This window comes from Vidua macroura, chromosome 19, assembly GCF_024509145.1.
Source record: "Vidua macroura isolate BioBank_ID:100142 chromosome 19, ASM2450914v1, whole genome shotgun sequence".
In the NCBI taxonomy this organism is placed as follows: Eukaryota; Metazoa; Chordata; class Aves; order Passeriformes; family Viduidae; genus Vidua; species Vidua macroura.
Window position 1 is genome coordinate 5,601,914 of NC_071589.1, and position 21,494 is coordinate 5,623,407.

Genomic DNA, 21,494 nt, shown 5'->3' on the forward strand with positions numbered 1-21,494 from the left:
TGAGAGGGCCCATACACGTGGGCAATACAGAGAGGAAAGATTAAAATGTTTCCCAAAGCCTTTGGTGGTCACCAGTTTGTTTTTCACATCTCTGCAGGGGAGTGATTTCCGACTGGCCATACGAGGAGGTGAAGTGGTTTCCCTTTCTGTCCTTCCAGGCCTTTATCGGCCCCTTGCACTCTTCAGCTCTCTGTGTGCAGGGGGGCTCTGACTGCCCAGGGGTGCTGAGAACACTCTGGAGAGTCTATCAGTGGCATGGAGCAAACAGGCTTTACAAGGAAGGTGAGTCTCTGCGTGAACCAAGGGTAATCACCATGATCTCACCCTAGATAACTTCCTTTTTTAAAATCTGTTCTCTTTTAAGCTTTAAGAACTTCAGACACACACAGGCACATCCACACACAAGTAGCAAAAATAAAATCTGGACTATGTTTGGATCATCTTCACTGACAGTTTATAAATGCCCCAATACTGCAAGAGGATGTGATTCAGGCAGTGTTGGAGACCCCTGGGGACATCTGGGCAGCTTCCCAGCCCTGGGGTAGGAAAAAGGTGGATTACTTGAGGAGGATCTCATCTCCCTTGCAAGGGACCTCTTTAGGACATGATGTAGACCTCCAGCAAACTGGCCACAGCGTGCATTCGGTAGAAGATCCCAAAGGGCAGGCAAATGTCCACGATGGCCGGCCACATGGAATCGCCATAGAAGTTCAGTTCTGTGTCATTGTCAAACTGGGGCCGGGCACCAAACGCTGGCATGATCCAGAGCTGTGGAGGAAATGGGAGAACAGCTCTGCAGTGAGAAAGGTGTGTGGTACATCAGGGACCTGCAGTCACAGCTTCCCAGGAAAGGAGCAACCTTCTAGGCCATGGTTTTGAGAAGAGATGTGCTGCCATGTCTCAAGAAAACCCAGACTTCACCCCAGATATTTGTCACTTTACATCCCTTCTTTGGGGGGGTGAAGGGAATGGTTTAACATAATTTATTAATGTAATTTATCCCACACATCATTAATACACAATAAAAACACTGAAATGGATTATTCTCTTGCATCCATCTCTTGTGTCTGATATTCTGGTGATAAGTGACAGACCTGTTGATGTAGCCTGAAATGTCTTAACTTCAGGGTAGTTGCTGGGTTTTTTTTTTAGGGGACAAGGGAATCAGAATTCTGCATTTATAAATATAACTAATGTACTTTCTGTACAGCAGAGGCACAGAAAGGACTGTTTTTCCATAGGCCACACCCTTTCCTTTACAGACCCTTCTCCCTTGTGCTTGTAGCCCTCTCCTTCCCCCACAAACTCTTCTCCCTGCATGTACTCACTATGATATTGCTCAGCAGCAGGAACATGGAGATCTCCCTCAAGAACTTCCTCCTCCAGTTCATCTTCTTGGGGGCAGTGAGGGACCTCACCAGGTCAGAAGTGTGCATGGCCTCCGTGCCAGATGCCGCGCCAGCGGCCAAGGCGCTGCCAGTGTCAGGCACCCGCAGGGACACTGCATTGATGTTTACAAAGGTGAGCCCGTAGAGGTCCTTCTGGTGAGACTCGTGCTTGTAGTCCTCCTTGGGGGGCTGCCGGTGGAGGCCCTCGATGATGAAGACGTTCTGGAAGGTATGCTGGGCGATCATTAGGAGAGCGTAGGTGAGGTTGAGTGCACTGATAGTGTCCCTTGGCGTGCTGGCCACGATGGCCACAATGGAGTAGTAGGAAATGGCATATTGCCCCAAGGCTGCCCCCATCAACAGGGCCACGTCCAGGGTCCTGGTGGGGTTCTTGTGCCGGTCCATGTCCCTCTTGTCAAACCGGTAGATGACAGAGCCACCAATGCAGACAAGAGACATCAGGCTCAAACAAACAATGTTGAAGATGTAGTACATGGTGAGTGCTTGGCTCTTCTTGCTGGATTCAGTGCTGGAATTTACCTGCACCTCGTACAGGATGAGGACTCCCAAACCACTCACGAGGATGATGAGGCCCAACATGATGCCAACAAAGAAGGTCCTTCGGAAGAGCCTGAACTTCAGGCGCTGAATGTGGTGGGAGTGGTGGTCTATGAAGCGTCCAACGTTCTTCCACATGACATAGACCATGGCAGAGGCAAAAAGACTGTACTCAATGTTAAAGGGGTACAGCCAAAAGTAGCCATTTTTGAAGATCTGGCAGATTTGGCTGTTGCAATTGCATTCTTCAACTGAGCTGCTTCTCATTCCCACTGAAACAAGACAAAACCAGACAGATGCCATGGTATTAAAACAAGGGCAACACTTCTCCCTTAAGAACTGGATATTTGGGGTCAGTGAAAATCAAAACAAAGAACAAAAGAATATGTGACCACTTTGAAAACAAGGACACTTCACCCTCAGCTTTCTTATGCCCAGGTTCTTTCCTAAAACATTAGCTGTCAGGTTAAATCTTTCTTTTCCCTTCCCTTCTTCAATCCCATCCCATTTGTACAGAGTCTTCCACCTCTCTGACTCCTTTCTGACAGAGGGTAGGAAATGAACATCCATACTTGGCTTTTAACAAACCAGCCCTGACAAAGGTACCTCCAGCTCTAAACAGGCTTCTGAAAAGGCATGAAATCTGACTTGCTAGGGAACAATTTCTACCTGATGGGATCTCTCCCTGGACCAGATGGCTTCGCAAAGAGGCAGATTACCTTTCAGGAGCCACCTGAAGATTTCCTCTGTCATGTTTTTCTTCAGCTTTGAATGTGCCTTGTGGACAGACTCATCTGTCACTGCTGACATCCACACAGCCAGGTTTGTAGTCAGCGTTAGCATCAAGCCACATCTGCAGGAGGAGAAGGTTTGTGACATTAAAGCAGTGGCTCTAGGCCATGTTTCTCCCATCCATGGTTTAGGTGTGCTCAGAGACTCTGGCAGCTGCCTGAAGTGGTGCGAGGACTCCAATGGCCCAGGCTAGAAATCTTGATATCTTGATCCTTTCTTTGCTGCCCTCACTTTCTTCCTATTTTCTGTCCATGCTCATGAGAATTAGCAAGGCTTGATTCCCATTGTTGCTTTTAAAAGAGCTTCTCAATAGTGAATAAATGAAAAGATCTGAATTGGTCTCCGGATCCAGTCTTGCAAAAGTGGACAAAATCTTATTTTAGCCTGAGGCTTGCCCACTTCATAGTTATCTTCCCCAGGGAAGAAAAAGTCAACTATGAATCATTATTTAATGATAATTATTTATTTAATACTATCTGCTTTGAGTAATGCTTGTATTCTTTAATTGAATCCCAACCCTGATAGATCCACAGGTCATTTAACCACAGCTGCTTGAGCTGGGATCTAAGTTTAGCTGGAGATTGAGCAGGTTTCGTTTTGGACAGCATTAAGGGATTATCCCCTGGTTACATCTTAGCTGTGTGAGAGAGTACAGAATGCTTTTGGGGGCCCAGGTCTGCAAGGAGCATCAGCGCTCACCTGGTAACGTTCAGGTGCACGTGGATGCAGTCTTTGGCAGAGACCCACAGGAAATATGTCTGTAGGGGGAAAAAAATTAGTTGTTATTTCCACCAAAACAAAAAAAAAACAAAGGACATCCTTTTGAAGGAGGGATCTCCCTGCATCACAGAAGGAAGCTGGAGCCTCTTTTGCTTGGGTCCATCTGGGCTCAGCCTAGTTCATAACACTGGCCCTCTGCTGGATGTTCTTTCTTTGCTCCCACTGCCATTGCTCTGCCCATGGCCACTCCTTGTTTGGTCTAAATTGTCCCTCTCTGATCTCTTCCCTCCTTGGCATTGTCCCAGAGCAGGAGGTCTTCTGTGTGGGTCCTTAAACTGCAAGGTAGCCCCTGCCTTGACTGTCCTTCTGCTCCTCTGTTCTTCATGGGAAAGGAGGGCTGGCTGGCTGGGGGCTGTTCAGAGTTTGTGACAAAAATGTCACAGGATGGTAACAAGTTTAAATCACTGACTTAGAGTGAGTTGAGTTGCCATAGATGGAAGCTGTTGTGGTTGGAGCGAGACGATGTGGGCTGGGTGGGGGCTGAGTTAACCCCTTGCATTTGCTGGGGGGGCAAATTAAATTAAATCCAAGAGATCAGAGCTCCTTCCACTGATGCCTGTGTCTCTCTACTGCTCCCCAAGACAGAGCACAACCATCTCACCTGGACAACCACAAATATTGCCTGCACAATGGGGTAGATGATTTTGATTGCAGACAAGCAGCTGTAGAAGCTCGAGTAATATCCTATTTTGAACACATCCATGACAAGGCTGAAAATGGCAAATAGGATCAGGCCTCCTGTTGGGGAACAAAAATATCTGTGGTTAGACAGATGTGTGCACACATGGGCTAATGCAGATGGATGAGAGGAAGAAGAGGAGATGCTTTAGGAGATGCTTTTTTTTAGAGGCTTTGCTACTACTGCTGTTTTTCCTCTCTCAGCGCCCAAAATATCTTGGCAGCAACAAAATCATACAGTAATTTTGGCTGGAAGTGATTTTCAATCAGCCTGGTATGCTGGGGCTGACAGCTTTTGCAAAAGCAGCCTGAGAGACCCTGGTGTTAAGACCCTGGTGGTTACCAAGAGCCTTTGTGGATTCAGGGAGACCTGGCAGTGAATCCAGTGCAGGGACCAGGAGCTGACCTGAAGCAGGGCATGGTGTCATGCCCCAGTCTATCAGCAGGAAGAAGCTGTGCCCAGAACTTTGCTGCTTCCCTTGTAATAACTGATGCTCCCATGAACTGTCCATCCTGTATCTCCCCTCCAGCCCCAGCACCTACCTCTCAGCCAGATGGGCCCAGCATGGGAGTCCTTGCTGAGGATGGCACCTGGGCACCGGGAGGTGCTGGCAAGGTAGAAGATGATCCAGATGATGACAATCAGCATCATGACTGTCAGCAGGAAGAAGACATCGTAGTCGTGCACAGCAATCTTCTCGAAAGCCCCGCTGCTCACCAGCGTGCAGGCCAGCAGGGCCAAGTGCACGGCCAGCAGGATGGAGAACATGCGGCCACCCTTTTTCCACACTTCCTTGGAGGCAGGAGTGGAGGGGGGCTGGTGGCTGAAAGATGCTATCTGGCTCGAAGCCAGGCTGGCTTTGTCATCCTTGTGTCCGCAGCCCATGCTGCAGTGGGGGTGTCCGAGCTCACTGTCCTTCTGTCCGGGCTCCTCGGTCATGGTTCGACCAAGGCTCTGCCTGAGGCTCAGTGCTGTTAGGAAGAGAGGTCCATGAGTGAGAGGTGCATTTGGAACAGCTCAGGACTGGGCCAAAGCAGGACATGTGATGAGGTGCACAGGATGTATCACAGGAACAGGGAAGGCTGAGACAGGGAGTGAAAGAAGAAAGGTGAGCTTATTTTCAAACTTTCCTTTCCTGGTTCCCTGACGCTTTCTTTACTTAAGATGCTCTTGCTCAGGAAGAACCCAGGTCAGTTTAATGAAGTGTGTTTAATTGGTCACACAACATTTACGTGTTTATTGATGCAAGATTTGGAAAAGCACTCAAAAGCACTCACAGGATCAAATATCCTGGGGCAAACAGCCGGTGTGGTTTAAATTCTAAATGTCAAATACTAAATATTCTGAGAAATTGTTATACTTCCTTGCTGAAGAACAAGCCACCAAAAGGTAAGAAACCCCTGGGAATCTTTGGACTATCACGTAATTTGTAGCAGTTCCTTCAGGAAGGGTGTAAACTACCTGAGTTGTCACGCCCTGTAAAGCCCCTTGTCTGTGCCAAGTTTGGCATTTCATTCATTCTCAGTAAAAAGCCTGAAACAAAGTGAATTAACCATCCAAACAAAGCCATTCCACCAACCTGTTTTGCTGCCTGGGATCCAAATCTCTGCTTCTGCCAGGCTGAGAAGTTTCCCTGTTGCTGCAGCTTGGTCAGTTGAAGAATTTATAGCTGTTGGGACGTCTCTGTAATTTATACCATATCTGAAGCTGACAGCAGGGCTTTGTGGGTTTCTCAGAGAAACTCATGTGATCCATTTTATGCAATAGCTGATTTTGGGGAAGCTGGAAAGAGATGAGGAGATAAGGGCTATTTACCTAGCAAGAGCATGAGTTGACAACACTGCTAAGCATGGCATGGAATGCTCGGTCACAGGGTCATGGTCAGCACAGAGCAAGGCCACCCCACCAAATCCATCTCCCTACATACATGAGGTCTCTTCCTTGAAAGGAGATGGTTTAGAGGATGAATTTATTTTTGGCGATGATTTTGTGCTTGGCTTTCCGCTTACCAGAGCACAATGAGCACTGTGCTCCACCCTGTGCTATTCAAATCAGTCCTCTCCATGACTCGAAGGTTCTTGAGGAAAAGGAAGAAATTTGCATTTGTACCTGTTCAGTGCCACGGGTAACTCAATCCTTTCCCACCCAAGGTGTCATCAACGAGGAAGGTTTAGCACTAGAGAAGGGCAGGAATTAGGGACCAGAATTTGTGTTCTCCTTTGCTGACGCACTGCCTTTGATTTTTCAGGGTGGGATCACCTTTCTCAGGACCTTAACTCCTCTCCTTCCACGTCAGAAACCACAGGGCAGGTATGATTTAAACATTTATCTGGTAAGGGGTCAATTTCTGCTCAAGGTCCCTTTCACCCAACTATGTTTTGTGGGGGAGCTATAGGAGTTCCACGGTAGTTCTGGGTGGATGGGGACAAGTTTTAGTCCTTGAAGCGCCTCTTTTGGAGATGTCTCTGCTGCTTTCCCCCTTCATGGCAAGCACAGGCCATTTGCTGTGTGTTTTCTCAGTCCCATTCCTGCCCGCTTGTGTCCTTCTTGCCGCACAGAAGGGACAGCAAACTGAATTGTGTGCGATGGGGAAGGAGAGCTCAGGATGCACTGCACAGCCCAGGGAGAGCCCCGTGTGTCCCTCCCGTGCTGCCACCAGCCGGCTGCCACCAGCTGCACCAAGTCTGCCCTGCCTGGCCTCTGCTGAGCCATAGGGATTCCTTCTGTGGGGAGTGGTCGGTCTCTTCTCAGTCTGCAGCCTTTCTCAGGGGAAGTCCAGGCCTCCCAGAAGTAAATCCGAGCTGATAATGATGTTTTGCAGAGGCCAGAGGTTCAGAGGCCCCTCGGGCTAAACGTGCTGGTTTAACAAACCACGCAGGGAGCAGACTCTGGCTCTGATGTGCTTCCCGGTGTCCCCAGGCAGCCGGGACGCTGAGGCCGTGTCAGCCACCCAGGGATTAATCACTGCAGCTTGCGTGGGTGCACCTGGCACTGCTTTAGGGCCACCCTCCTGTCTTAGGGTGTTTTTTTTCTTCACAAAAATAAGCTGCCTTTCTCATTTAGTTCCTCTCTGCTCATTGCCTCCAAGCCCCCCTGAGGCTGTCTTACAGTCTTTCCCCAGTTTTCCGCTCTCATCCCATTTCTCACCCATCTAATGGCTCTGTCTTCACCCTCTCTAAACCCTGTGCCTGTCCCAGGGCCATGGTGACACACACAGAGTCCCGCCCTGGAGATCTCCATTCCCAGAGTCAGGACATTACAGGTAAAATGAACAAGAAAGCAGCAGGAAATTCCTCCTCCATGTCAGCATGTCCCAGGGGATACAATCCACCGATTCACCCTTGGGTGTAACGCATTGGGACAGCTTCGTACTTCTGTCAACATCCAGGCTTGGCTCCATCTTTCCGACGGCAGAGGGTGCCCGGGAACCGGGAACGCTGTGCTGGAGACATTGCCTGGGGCTGTCCAACTCCCCCAGGCTCTCACGCAGCCGGGAATTCTGTGTCAGCATAAAAGACACCAGAGGCCAGACACTGCACCCACTGCACATCGCAGTGAAGTACCGAGTTACACACAGTGTTTGGGGTTATTTTTTTAGTCTCCAGAGAGGGAAAAAAGGTGAGAAAGGGAATGTTTCCAGCTCTTATGAGTTTTCTTGGTTTATCATATTCCCGTTGCACAGTTTGTTGTGCAATTCCTTGGAAAGCAGAATTGTGTGGGTATAGGCAGGGTAGATGGGGGATAGGTATGGTGACTGGGTCTGCTGTTGTCTTCCTAGTGACACTAGGGAGAGATATAAATAAATAAAAAAATAAATAAATGTATGTTTGGGGGATTTTTTAGTGAGGAAAAGCTGAGCTGTGAACACTCCTGGTATTACTTTTAAATCAGTCACCAAACTGCTCTCAGCCAACTCCACACAGAGCAGGATTATCCATCCAGGTCCCTGCTCTGACAGAGCTGTGAGTGGAGGCCGTGGGGGTTTGTGCTCTTCTGACCCACTCTTCCTCCTCTGGCTACTGCTGCCCCTTGCTTGAGATGGGGTAGTTATGGAACAGAGGCATATTGAGCGGGATACAACCCAGCAGTCTGTCTGACAGCCTGCTCTGCTTTGGGGACACGTAAACCTGGTGAATTGCTGTGTGATCCCGTGCTGAGCCCAACAGAGCGATGCTGCTTAACTGGAGCTTTTAATGTGCCGTGGAGTTGGTGCGTGTTACAAGGAGCCGCCGGGGCCGGAGGATGCTTAGGACCCAGGGGAAGCGCTGTGGAGCCTGGCTGGCTGGGCTTGGAACGACTCCTGCCTCCGCGGCCAGGACTTCTCAGGTGTCCCGGTACGCGGAGCTGTGCGAGGCGAGTGGGGCCCTCCTGGCAGCTGCCCCTGCCCCACGTCCGTGCCCATGCTCTGGACCCCCTGGGCACCCATGTGCTGGCCCGGGGACCCCTTCGCACCATGAATGACCAGTACCACCGAGCCGCCCGGGACGGCTACCTGGACCTGCTGAAGGAAGCCACCAAGAAGGACCTGAACGCGCCAGATGAGGATGGCATGACCCCGACCCTATGGGCCGCCTACCACGGCAACCTGGACGCCCTGCGCCTCATTGTCAGCAGAGGGTGAGTGTTGGCCAGGGCACGGTGCTGGTCTCTGGAACAGAGTAGCTGGGCCCCCCTTCTTCCCCCTTCTCTGCTTGCAGGTCAGCGTGCCCCACAAGATTATGGCTTCTCTCTCTAAGACCCCTACTCCTGTCCTCCCTGCTGTTAGTTTTCTTTGCTTGTGGTGCTTTGAATCTAATCCAACACTCCTGGTAACTGCTCTGTGCTTTCCCAGCTCCTCTGACTCTATAACTGCTCCTGCCCCCAGCCTGCTTGCAGCGCCCTGGGTAGGGACAAGTTCCCCTTTCCAAGTGCTTGGTGATCTTTTACAGGTCCTGTAAAGATAAGCACGTTATGTTGCTGACATGAAAAAAGCCCTTTTAAGTGAGGGGGCAGAGAAAATAACTGCTCCCTCTGTCCCAAGAGTGCTTACAGAAGGATGTGTGCAGTGCCAGCTGGCAGTGGGTGGCACTTGTCTGCTTAACCAAAGCAAGGTCTCAGTATGTGACCCCTGGGCAGCTTGTTGTACACTTAGAGCCTGGGAAATTCAGGTTTTCTAAGAGCAGTCTCCCCCACAGGGCCTGCTCCATACTGGTCTGTCTCTCTGTACCTCACCCTGGGCTGCCAAATCTTAAAGAGTTTCTGGCTTCCTAAATGTGGATGTGGTGGAGAGGTGGGAGTGGGATTAAGGGGACTTGTCAGACTGGAGGGATTTACACCTTGGTGTTGGGGGAACCACACAAGGTCTGTGCTAAAGCATGACCTGGCATTCCTAGCTCCCTCTGAGGCTGTCTGTGGCTCTCCAGTTCTTACTAACCTCCCAAAGACACATCCCAGTGCTTCCTTCTGCTCCAGTAGCTCTTCTGAGCACCTCTTTTAAAGCCATCCAAGCTGGAGTGGCTTCTGCCGCGTGTTGAGAGATTGGTGGTGCTGATTTTGATTTATGTATTTCTAATACTGCGGGATGGTACTGAGGTCAGCAGCCTGGATGGACATCACACCTCCTTGGAGGGGCTTTACTTCTCCACATTGGGCTTGGTGGGCTCCCATGCAGGGATTTTTTTGTGCACCCTGGGCTGTGTTAGCAGCTCTTATACCTGACCAGCCACATCTTCACTGCACCTGTTCCTGGGCTTTTGCCATCTCCTGATACTCTGGTTTGCTTGTGCAAAACATTTAGGCAGTATCTCAGCTGTGCTCACAGGCAGAGCTCCTCCACCCATTGTTGTCCTTTCATTGTAAATCATTTCCTTTCAGATCCTGAACTGAAGGCTGTGTACAGAGTGGCTTTGAGAAGTCCTGATGCAGAAGGAGTGTGTTCAGGAAAAGATTGTTTCTGAGTCTGGAAGGGAGAGAGCAAGACAGTGCTCCGAGTGGAGCATCCTGACATGGTCCTGGGCTGAGAGCCCTGTGATGCTTCCCTGGGTGGGGCTCTGTGACTCCCTGTGTATTCCAGGAAAGACTGTGCCCAGCAAAAACCTGTCCAGAGTTCCTGGCAGGACAGGAATTGCTAGCCAGGGCCAGAGAGACATGGAAGGAATGTTCAGGGGATGACAGCCTGAGGTTAAAAATGGTTCCAAATACTCTGATTGCCAAAAAGTCAACCTGGAAGGCCCAAGTGGTGGATGAATGCCCCTCTAGAAAGGCAAAGACTTTTGGACTTTATAATCTCTTTATATCACTGTATCTCCTCATATTGCTCATCTCCATCACAGGGCACCCTGCAGCACCACTGCCTGCCCTGCCAAACCCCATCCAAACCAGCAGTTTCTGCCTCTCCACAAAGCCCAAGGGCTGCTTTCATAAACTCGCATTGGATTAAAAGGTCCTTGTGGGCTCAAATTGTGTTTGAGTGCAGCATGGCTGCTGTTTAATTAACAACCTAATATACATTTGTTCCTGACAAGGAAAATAGCCTGGCAAAAGCCCAGTGCCCTTTACATGATGGATGGTGGAGCAAGGTGTGTGGCTGTGGGACTGCAGGATGTGTTTGCATTTGTGCATTCATCTCCATGTGTCAGATCCTTGCCCAGGCCCACAGAGAGACCAGCAAAGTGCTTGGCAGGGAGGCAGGCACACCTCTGCTCCTTGGAGCTGGCTTTGGGTCTGCCTAAGGCAGGAAAGCCCCAGCCTGGGGAGAAGGGTGCCAGAGAGGTGGAATTGTGCAAGAGCCAGGAGAGCCTGAGGGCAGACTCTGTAATTTTCTGCCAGTGCCCAGGATGATGTGCCACAGTATTTAAGCTTTGTTCAGAGATGAAACTTACTGCTGTGTTATATATGTTACTATTACACCTGCACTATAACCACTGTGAGGCAAGAGGGGAGGCCCCTGAGTATCTCAAAATGTCTGAGAATTGCTCTCTGGCCTCTGCTGCCAAAATATTCCTTTGGTTCAGAGAGCCCTGCACTACAAGATGGGAGTGTGGGGCTATGGCATGGAGCAGTTTCTGGGGGAGTGGAGGCTTTGGGGCTAGGCTGGCTCCGTGCAGGGATGGGGTGGGGGGAATCTTCAGGGTCTGAGGGGGCTGGTGAGCATCCATCTGGGTTGCATAGGGATGTCAAAGCACAGAGGATGATGGGGAGTCCTGGGACAGCAAGAAACACCAAAATCCCTTGCCAGTGCTGGGCAGTGGCACCGGTGTCCAAACAAGATGGGACATTGAGTGCTATGAAATGCCCTAGTGAGGGTGGCCAGAGGAACCCTGAGAAAGCAGGGCTGTGTGAGAGGGCTTCTGGGGGCCAAAATCATGGCTCTAATGGTCGTGCCAGGCCGATGGACACATCTAGGCTCTGTCATTAGTGAAGGAGCCTCATCCACATGTGTTCAGCAGATTGTGGTGTCAGGCTGAAATCAGGAGGGGGAAAGAAATCCTTTGGTAGATCCTTGAGGGAAGCTTGTTGCCCCAACCCACATGGAAGGGGTAACAAAATAGGCTTATTGTGCTGCCCTTACCAGCTGCTGATGTGTCTGTGCCTCTGTGCACCCTTTGCAACAGATGGAGAGAGGGTTTGGGATGGAGGGATCAAGCAGTGGCTCATCCTTCTTGTTTGCCACACAAAAAGCCTTTTTCTTCCCCCTGGCTGGGCTCCAGTGAGGAAAACAAACTCAATTAATATGATGGCTGGGAAGAGGCAGGCAAGCTGGCATTTAGCATTGCAGCTTTTCAGACACAGTAATTCTTCAGTGTGGTTCATTAGACACTGCTGTGGCAGTGGCGGGCACCGGTCCAGCTCCAGTTATAGGCAGGTCTGGGGGCCTTGGCTGGGATCAGCCCAGACTTCCTTGGAGTGGACAGCAGGAGAAGTGAGGATGTGTCTGCAGGTCCTTGCTCAGCTTTGTCACCCAGGAGAGCTGGTCCTCATTTTCTCTTCTTACAAAAACAGGGGGCACAGATACTTTGGATGTCAGGGGCAGAGGGGACAAGTGGCTCAGCCATGGTTTGGAGCTGACGGTGGCTCCTGACATCAGCCAGGCTGCTCGAGGGCATCACATCACCCCAGCTGGGGCAGGGTTGCAGTGGAGGTTGCAGCAAAGGCACATGAAGGTGATGTGCACCCTCTGCACGCCACAGGGCTGGAGGACACGTGGGAGCCAGGGCAGCCTGGCCATGTTGGTGGGGACCTTCCCTGGGTGATGACCAGCCGGGAAGGAGAAGGAGCAGGGTGGAGCACTGTTGCAGCTTCGTGGCTTCCGGCACCTGAGCTGGCTGCTGGGAGTGAGGGTGAGCCCTGGGCACGTTGAGGTGCTGAACCAGGAGATGTGGCCCCGGGCACTGACCCAGCATGAACAGTCAGCTGGACAGGAACTGCCAGCCTGGCTTTCTGCTGGGACAAGAGGCAGAGAGCCCTGGTGTGACCCTCATCTACAGCATCTCTGCTGGATTTTTGAGGATTTGAACCTGGAGGACAATTGAATCCTCAGGCTACCACCACCTGGGGAAAACCTGGTGTACAGGACCCAAAGCTCTGCTCTGAGACCAAAACCTCATCTCTTCTGCTCTTTTCTAGGCTTTGCTTGGGTCATTGCTCTGACTGACTATGCCAAAGGTAGTGAGGATTGTTCCTCAAGCCATAAATTATTTTTTTCACTCTTCCTCTATCCAAAACCATCTTGTGGGAGCAGAGACGCTCTGCACCCAGTTGGCTCCTGGTCTGAGGGCCCAATTCCTCACACACACCCATGAGCCAAGGGTGAGCCAACCCTTTGCTATCGGAGGAACTTCACACATGCAGCCAGGGAAGAACATATGTAAGTGCCACTGGATTCCCTGGCTAATTGGGATCCTATGGGAGAAGCAGAGGGGAAAAACCAGCAGGAAGGGAGTGAGCATGCATGTCATGGTGCAAACAGAGTGACTCAAGAGATGCACATGTCCACCTAAGGGGACCAATTAACAGTGTTTTAATAATTATTATTACAGGAGTTGACTAAGTGCTCAAAAACGCTTTGAAGCCAAGAAGTGCTGCACTTTACACCTGTTATTAAAATATGTTCCCGCTTAGTGGACCCTGCAGTCAGCATCTCCTCATGTGCAGCACCCTGGAGGTGAAGTTTTGCTCAGACAGACACCTGCCAGAGGGAGGGCCTCATGTTTATTATCTGAGTTGAATCAAACGTCTCTACTTTGCAAGTCACCATTCTTCTTTCCTTCTGATGCATTTTTAGTGCCTTTTATAGGGCAGAGGGCCTGAGATATCTAATTTTGCCCTAATACTCTTCTTTCTAGACAGTGGAAATGACCAGGGAAAGCTGGTTTTGATGTTCTTTCACCTCACTCTCTGAGGAAAGTAGATCTTCACATATGAAACCCCCAAGTTGTCCCTGGCTTTGCCCTCTGCCCCCTGAACCAGACAGACCTGAGAATAGGCTCCAAAAGGTACTTGATGGATTGAGCATCCACACATCCATCTTGTTTTGGGAGCAAGACTTTCCAGGGAGTCCACTGCTCAGTCACTGTCCACATCATGAGTCTACATACACACTGGGACCCTTGGGGTGCTCTGGCTCACCTGCCCACACATGCCAGGCACACAAGTGCCCTTTCAGAGCACACAAAACAAACCAACAGCCCTTCATGCACTGGAGTCTCTTCACCAGCACCAGAAGTTCCATGTGGAACAGGTTCACTGCCTCTTTAAATCCAGCTCCATCAATAATTTACTCTTCTCTTGCAATTCATCAAATATTTATCCTCCCCATGCATTTCCCAGCCTGGACATGTCACTACGAGGGTAGAAGCAAGGGCTGGGGAAATACTGCTCCTGGAAACTGGGCATTGCCAGAGTACTATCAGATCCCTTCTCTCCTTTTCTTAGCTTCATGGCTCCTCAACCCTGTGATCTCCTGCCTTCCCCCTCCTCATCACCCATCTTTGAAACCTTTTTCTCTTTCTATGAGAGATGCCAAAGTTCAGAAGTCCTGAAGGGTTTGTGGTTTTTTTTTGGCCTTACAGAATTTCAAACCTATTGTTTAACTTGCTGAATTTGCCAATGAAATCAAGGTTGTACTTATGTTTCTGTAAATTTAGTGAAAATATGTTTATGATGGAGTTCCTGTTCATGCTGCCGCAGAGAAAGCTGAGTGCACCTCATAGCAGCTTTCAGGGAGTGAAGTTAGTAAGTTCATGCTCTGGCTGTAAATAATCTCCAGCTTAACCTCTGGACAGGCTTTATTGTTTTTCTAAAGCCTAAGGATTGCAAACTTGGCATTACACTGACTGGGCAGATCCTCTCTGTCTCTGCTGCCCCTTGGACAGTGTTCCAAGCAGGCTGCAGGGTCCCTGTGTGGGGATGAATATGCTGGATGAGGCTGTATCTGGGGTTTGTGCATTAGCACAAAGTGATGAAAGTGCAAAGCAGCAGGGCAAAGAAGTCCCTCTGCTTCTGTGATCTCTTGCTCTTTCCCTGGAGAAGTTTTTGGACTCTTTGAAGTCAAACAAGCCATAGCTCAGAGCACATGGGATTTGGGAGAGGGTTCTGGGCTCAGCTGCTCCCAGCTTTTGTCATCACAGACCCTAAAGCAGCGAGGAGTTAAGTAACCCTGGCTGAAGGTCTCAAGTGTGCATTTAAGGAGTTGGACCTGATGATTCTTGATGGGTCACTTTCATCTTTCTGTATTCTGTGATTTGCTTTCTGCACTCCTGGTGTCACCATGGATTGGAGCTGAGGTCTGTGTGGAGGAGGAACAGTGCTGGATTCCTCTGGAGCTCACTGAAAGGGTGGTGTGGGAACAGGCAGGAGCTGTGCTGAGCCAGAGCTCTGCCAGAGCCCTGCTGCCCACGAGGAGTTGCTCCTGAGGGTGGTGGAGCTGCCCAACCTTAATAAAAGGCTTTGCCATATCCATGTGCACAGAGGGAGAGTGCCCTGTTGACAGATACTGCTGCTGGCTGCATATCATTAGCACACAGCTCGAGAGAGGGCTGGTGCCAGCAGGGGTGTGAACTCTCTCTCGTTTCACCTGAGCACAAATACAGAGGAATGTCAGGAGGACAGACTTCCCTTGAATCCCAGGTTTGTGTTCGTCCTGGCACAGGAGGCAGGAGATGTGGACAAGTGGTTGTGTCCCACCAGCAGCTTGCTGGGGCAGGGGCTGGCACTGTGCAAATGGAGATGCTACTGGCAGTGTCCAGCTCCTGAGGAGTGCAGAAACCTGATCTGCACTTTCTCTGAAACTGGATTCTCAGGATGTGCTAATACCAATGTGCTTCCAGCCATGCTACCAAGACCAAGCGTGGTACAGCAAAATCCCTCACAAAACCCCAATGCCGAGGCAAATGACAGCAAAATCACTCTTATTCTCTCCTGCAAACATTCCTTTGTGCTGCAGATTTCCCCATGTGCCAAGGATCAAGTGGGTGGGAAGGTACAGCAGCTGTGGGGTTTCAGAACCATTGCTGAGAATGGATGTTTCATGGTGTCCAGCCCAGAATGTGGCATAGAGAGAGGCATTTTTGGCATGCCCCCTCACAGAGTCTGAATGAAGCCAAGTTCTGAAGACAGATTCTGACTAGAATTTAATGGGATATTTGAGATTTGAAATTTTATAACAAGCTTAATGTCTGAGATGGAATTAGACCTGTATCTCAGTTCTGGGCTATCCAGAACCTGGCTTGCCTTTCTCCAGAAGTTGGTTTGATGTGGGAACACATTTTTCTTGAGACCTAAATTCAAGTCACATTGCCACAGACTTGCATGTGGGGCATGTGATTCCATATCAGTAGTACTCCCCTCCAGAAGACCCCTCTAAGATTAAGTTGCAAGAACCATAGGTACATAGGTTGATATTTCAAGGAGTCAACACTTCATGGTGCTGATTTGCCCCTGCACAGCTGGGACTATCTCTAGTGAAGTCTGTCATCAATCCCTACATGCTAAACAGTTGATTTTCTTGCTGCCTAGGGGTGATCCAGACAAATGTGACATCTGGGGGAACACCCCCCTCCACCTGGCAGCAGCCAATGGCCACCTGAACTGCCTCTCCTTCCTCATCTCCTTTGGGGCCAACATCTGGTGCCTGGACAATGACTACCACACCCCACTGGACATGGCAGCCATGAAGGGGCACATGGAGTGTGTGCGGTACCTGGACTCAATTGCTGCCAAGCAGAGCAACCTCAACCCCAAGCTGGTGAGCAAACTGAAGGACAAGGCCTTTCGGGATGCGGAGCGGAGGATTAAGGACTGCGTGAAGCTGCAGAAGAAGCACCACGAAAGGATGGAGAAACGGTACAGAAAGGAGATGTCAGATAATTCAGATACCATGAGCTTTTCCAGCTATTCAAGCAGCACCTTAAGCAAGAAGTTCCAGCACATGTCTATGGTGACTTCCTTGCCATACTCACAAGCCACCATCCATGGCACAGCCAAGGGAAAGACGAAAATACAAAAGAAATTAGAGAAGAAGAAGCAGGTGGACGGGACATTCAAGATCTACGAGGATGGCAGGAAAAGCGTGCAGTCTCTGTCTGGTCTGCAGCTGGGCAATGATGTCATGTTTGTGAAGCAGGGCACATACGCCAGCCCAAAGGAGTGGACTCGCCGCAATATTCGAGACATGTTCCTCACAGATGAAGACACTGTCTCCCGTGCCATAAGTGACCCAGGTTTGCACATGGACTCGGCCCACTCAGAGGTCAGCACTGACTCTGGACACGACTCCTTGTTCAACCGCCCCGGGCTGGGCACCATGGTGTTCCGGCGCAACTATGTGAGCAGTGGGCTCTTTGGGATCGGCCGGGAGGACGGGGGCACACTGGGGGAGGACAGCGCCGATGGGATGGGCATCAGACTGCGGAGCCGCCTGCAGCGCTCGCCAAGTCTCAATGACAGCATTGGCAGTGCCAACAGCCTGCAGGAGAGGAACGCAGAGGAGCTGCCCTGGGATGAGGTGGAGCTGGGCTTAGATGATGACGATGAACCCGACACAAGCCCCTTGGAAACTTTTCTGGCTTCCCTGCACATGTTTGAATTCATCTCCATCCTGAAGAAGGAAAAGATTGACTTGGAGGCTCTCATGCTGTGTTCAGACAATGACCTGAAGAGCATCAATATCCCTTTGGGCCCCAGGAAAAAGATTGTGGATGCCATCCAGAGGAGACGACAAACGCTGGAGAAGCCAGATGTTATTGTAGACACTGAACTGTAAGTGGGAGATGGGGTGTCTAAGGGGCTAAACCCTTCAGCAGGTGGAGATATGGATAATGTAAGGTCTTGTTTTCAACCTGCTTTGGAAGAGTAAAAGTCCAGATAACCTCAGCACTTCTGTGTATGGGCAAATTCCTGCTCGTGTGGAAAGGATGAGAGTTTAGAGAGGCGGCAGTAGCATTGGTTCATTACTCAACAACCTTAATGTAACTGGGCAGGACATTAAGCCCTTGTTTTGTTTTGTAACCCATTTGAATGCAGACTGCTTTGTGATCTGATGCTTCTCAGTCCATGTAGCTGAGATTTTCAACCAGGCTTGTCTTGACTCTTCACCTTTTGAAGACATTAGGAAATCAACCACAATTCCCGGTGGGAGCAGGCTGACAGCAGTGCCAGGTGGCTTTGGGAATCCTTCCCCAAATGCTTGAGATCTTACTCAGGCCTCTGGAGGTTGCATATCTGGGTTGGAGTTGTTGCTGTTTTATGGTGTTTCCAGGGTTTGGTTGGTAGGGTTAAAGGACTGTGTACCTGTCAGAGAGGTGAAGGGAAGGCCACATGCCCTGACACCCCAATTCACTGTGTTGTTTGGGCTTCCCAGCCTTCAGATATCTGTGTGCTGCTTTTACAGCCTTTCAGAACAGCTTGTTCTTGGATCCTCACAGTGCTGAAAGATTTTTCTCTTTTCCTTTGCAGATAGCAGCAGCATCTTTTTTTTTTTTTTTTTTTTTTTTTTTTTTTTTCTCTCAAGAAACAAACCCAGTTCTAAGTTGCCAGAAAACACAAGCCAGAGACTCCCTTTCTGGGGCAGCTGAAAGATACAGCCATCCAGCCATCCCCACCAGTCCCACGGGACTGCTCCCTCACTCTGCTCCCTGTCTGTGTGACGCTCCTGGGCAGTTCCTGGCACGGAGGGATGACAGCTGAGATTGGACCAGGCAGGTCCAACCTGCCAACCTTCAAGGGACCATGGTCTCCCACTCACTGGAGGAAGGAGTGAGCTGCACAGATGGCTGGGATGCTGCTGTCACAGGCTGCGAGACCACACCAAGCCATGAACGGAAGGAGATAACGTGATATTTTCAAAGGGATACAAAATAAATAATTACAAGCTATTCTTCCCTGAGCAAGTGGTTGTTTTGGGGTTTGGTCTTGAGGAGCACAGGGTTTGGGAATTCTGCTCTCTCTCCTGGTTCTTGTGTGGTGAGAAGCATCATCTTGTCTGGTGCTATGTTTTTGGAAGGGAGTTCTGATGGCCATGATCTCAGTTTGAGATGTGCCAGCTGTGACTTTGGCCACCTGGTGCCCAACAAGTCTGTGAGTCCAGTCTGTGCTGTCTTGAGGGCAAAATCAAGAATGAAGATGATGTTTCGAACATATTGGTAGTTGCCTTCCAGTGGTCAAATGGTTGTTTCACAAATGCAATGTTTCTGTCCCACCTCTCCAGGGCACTGAGCTGTGTCAGCAGTTTGTGTGCAAAAGACCTTGTCTCTGAAATCCAGCAATTTCCCAGGACTGAGCACAGCACCAGGCTGCAGCCCAGGCCTCTTCTGAGCATCCCTGATGGGTCAGTGCTCCGAGCACAGCTCTGAACCACAGTGTCAGGTGTTTCCACAGACCCATCCCACTGACCAATGTGCTCCCAGCACCACTGTGCCATTTTACATGTGATCTATGAATGGCTCCTGGGTTGCAGGAGTTTCTGGGGTGCAGCAGCAGGATGGGCAGTGACATATCCTACTGAGGGAGAATCAGCAGCCTGTGACATGGGGTGTTGGCAAAGTGCCTGTTCAGGCTGTGATGCAGACTGCCAGATCAGAAAAATGCTGCACACGTTACTGGTGTTGCTTATCTCACTTTATCTCAGGAATGCAAATGATAAGGAATTACCTGTGTGTGCTCATCCCAGGCCAAGCTGGGATTTGGACCACACTCAGTCCCTTTGGAACTGCAGAGGCTGTGGTTATGCTAGTTGGAAGATGGGGATTTGTTTGGTGTGAAGCAGCTGTGCTGTTCCCTGTCTGTGCTTGCCCTGGGTGTGTGGGTGTAGGGGAGGAAAATTACTCTTTTCAAGTTAGAAATACTCAGGTGTTTCTCTGCCCTGCTGCTCCCCCAGTGGCCGAATCCCCACCAGGAGAGTGTGGGGTCCCAGCCTCAAACCACTGCACACAGAGATGCTCTGTCATCCCCTAAGCACCATCGCTGCACTGAGGGTCTGAGATCTTTCTGCACTGATGTAAACTGATTCAGTATTTTTTAACATTTTTTAAGACATAACAGTGCATTTATATTTGAAATTACAAATTCTGAATAACTCTTGGCTCAATGTACAGGCAAAAGGGTGAGCGATCAGATGTGCTGAGTCCGTGAGTTCTCCAAGAAGGCTGCACTACCCCGGCCCCAGCACTGTTTTCTTTAGTCCCTTTCCAAATCTCGAGGCTGGTGTCCCAGCAGGGAGAGCGATGGCTTGGCTGATGTCACAGCTCCCTCTGCTGGGACCGGATCTGGGAGAGCAGGATAGGACCTACAGCCCACTGGGATCCACTGCTGCCAGCAGGACTTGCACCCTTGGGCCAGTTTTCAGGTGAGGCCATGATCACTAAATTCACCCTCTTCCTCATGAACATGAGAACCTCATCCAAGCCCTCTGCCCCTTCTCTGGATAACTGCCAGAGCATCAGCTGCCCGCCATGAACTAGTCCCCAGCCCCAATTTCCCCAGGGATGGATTGTGCCTTTGGGTCTGTGCTGGGTGCAGGAGGGGAGTGATTTGCCATGGCTCACTCCATTGCCACTCCCGTGCAATGGGAACCAGTTTATCCCAGCAGATGACAAAGAGAAGTGGATCTATTGGCTTGACACCCACTGGAGACTTTAGCAGGCCAGGGTATTTCAGAGGTCTAGGCACCTCGGATGTCCAAAAACGACTTTTGCCATTTTGCTCAGGAGCACCCAAGCAGTTGCTGATGTTGAGCTGATGTGGACAGAGATCCTTTCTCCCAACTTGTCTTTCCTTCAAAGAGCCAGTGAAAGGTTTGGTGACATGACACTACCCAAGTGCCATGGGACATGTCCCTGCATAGCTAAGACCAAGCCTAGAAATGCCACTTGGAATCACCAAGCCCTGAGATCAATGTGGTCACCTCTGTGACACAGGAAGAGACAAAAACTGAGTTGTGGCATCAATGAAGTGTGGCAGAGCCCAAGAGATGGGTCTGTGGGATGAGAAGGGTGGTCTGTGGACATGGGGGGGCTGCCATTGGCACCAAAAACCCCAGAACAAGCACCTGCATTTGGATCTCATGCGTGTTCTTTGTCTTGAGGTTTGGTCCATGGTTTCCAACCAAGTTTGTCCCACAAAGTGTGGGGGTCACAACCCTTGCAGGACACAACATCCAAAGCCCTGGCCAAAGAGATGTTTCCTGCATTCTAACCCCCTCTGTCCAGCTGGGCTCATGATGGAGCATGAGACAGGAAGGTCGCTGTCCCCAGGTTCTCAGAGCTCAGCTTGCTCTGTGGCTGCTCTGACCGTCGGAGCTTCCATGGGGAAACTTCATGGTGCTCATTACGCTCCATGACCGAGAACAACAAGCTCCTTTTGGAGAGGGCGCTTGTGAAAGCAGGGTGGAGGCCAGGGCTGGCACACCCTGGAGAACACCCTTAAATACCCTCCCAAACAGAAACCCAGCCAGGCAGCAGGTTTCCCTGACCCGCTGCTGCCAAGGAGCAAGCACTGTCCCTGCTTGTGGCACCAGAGCAGTCAGACACAGGGCAAGTCCTGCAGTGGATGGCAGCATGTCCCCATCAGGGAACCAGCGATCCTGGGGATGGTTGTCCTGTAACAGCTCAAGCCACAAACCCCAAACCACCCTGTGTCTGTGTTAAATGGGGCTTTCCAGCAAAACCAGTCCCCTGGGTTTAGCTTGGACATGTGTTCCCTTGTCCCTGATCGTGTTAGAGGTGGTGTGTAGGGAGTGGAGAAAGGCCAGTGGGCCATGCCAGTGGTCCAGGCATGGCATTGACACTTCATCCTTGAGCTCAGCCTCAGCTGAGCTGGACAGC

General features: G+C 50.4%; 2 protein-coding genes across 2 annotated transcripts; one reads left to right on the forward strand and one right to left on the reverse strand.

Annotated features, from left to right (window-relative positions):
- Positions 1–406: 406 nt before the first annotated feature.
- Positions 407–5,835, reverse strand: OTOP2 (otopetrin 2). The gene is made up of 7 exons (XM_053994734.1): positions 5,777–5,835; positions 4,740–5,168; positions 4,120–4,256; positions 3,438–3,496; positions 2,666–2,799; positions 1,329–2,218; positions 407–768 (listed from the first exon to the last, which is right to left on the reverse strand). Exons 2-7 carry the CDS (start codon positions 5,134–5,136, stop codon positions 598–600), a joined length of 1,788 nt encoding a protein of 595 aa, XP_053850709.1. The 5' UTR covers positions 5,137–5,168; positions 5,777–5,835; the 3' UTR covers positions 407–597.
- A 2,705-nt stretch (positions 5,836–8,540) lies between these two features.
- On the forward strand, positions 8,541–17,454 carry USH1G (USH1 protein network component sans). Its single transcript, XM_053994775.1, has 2 exons — positions 8,541–8,814; positions 16,192–17,454. Exons 1-2 carry the CDS (start codon positions 8,651–8,653, stop codon positions 17,435–17,437), a joined length of 1,410 nt encoding a protein of 469 aa, XP_053850750.1. The 5' UTR covers positions 8,541–8,650; the 3' UTR covers positions 17,438–17,454.
- The last annotated feature ends 4,040 nt before the right edge of the window (positions 17,455–21,494 follow it).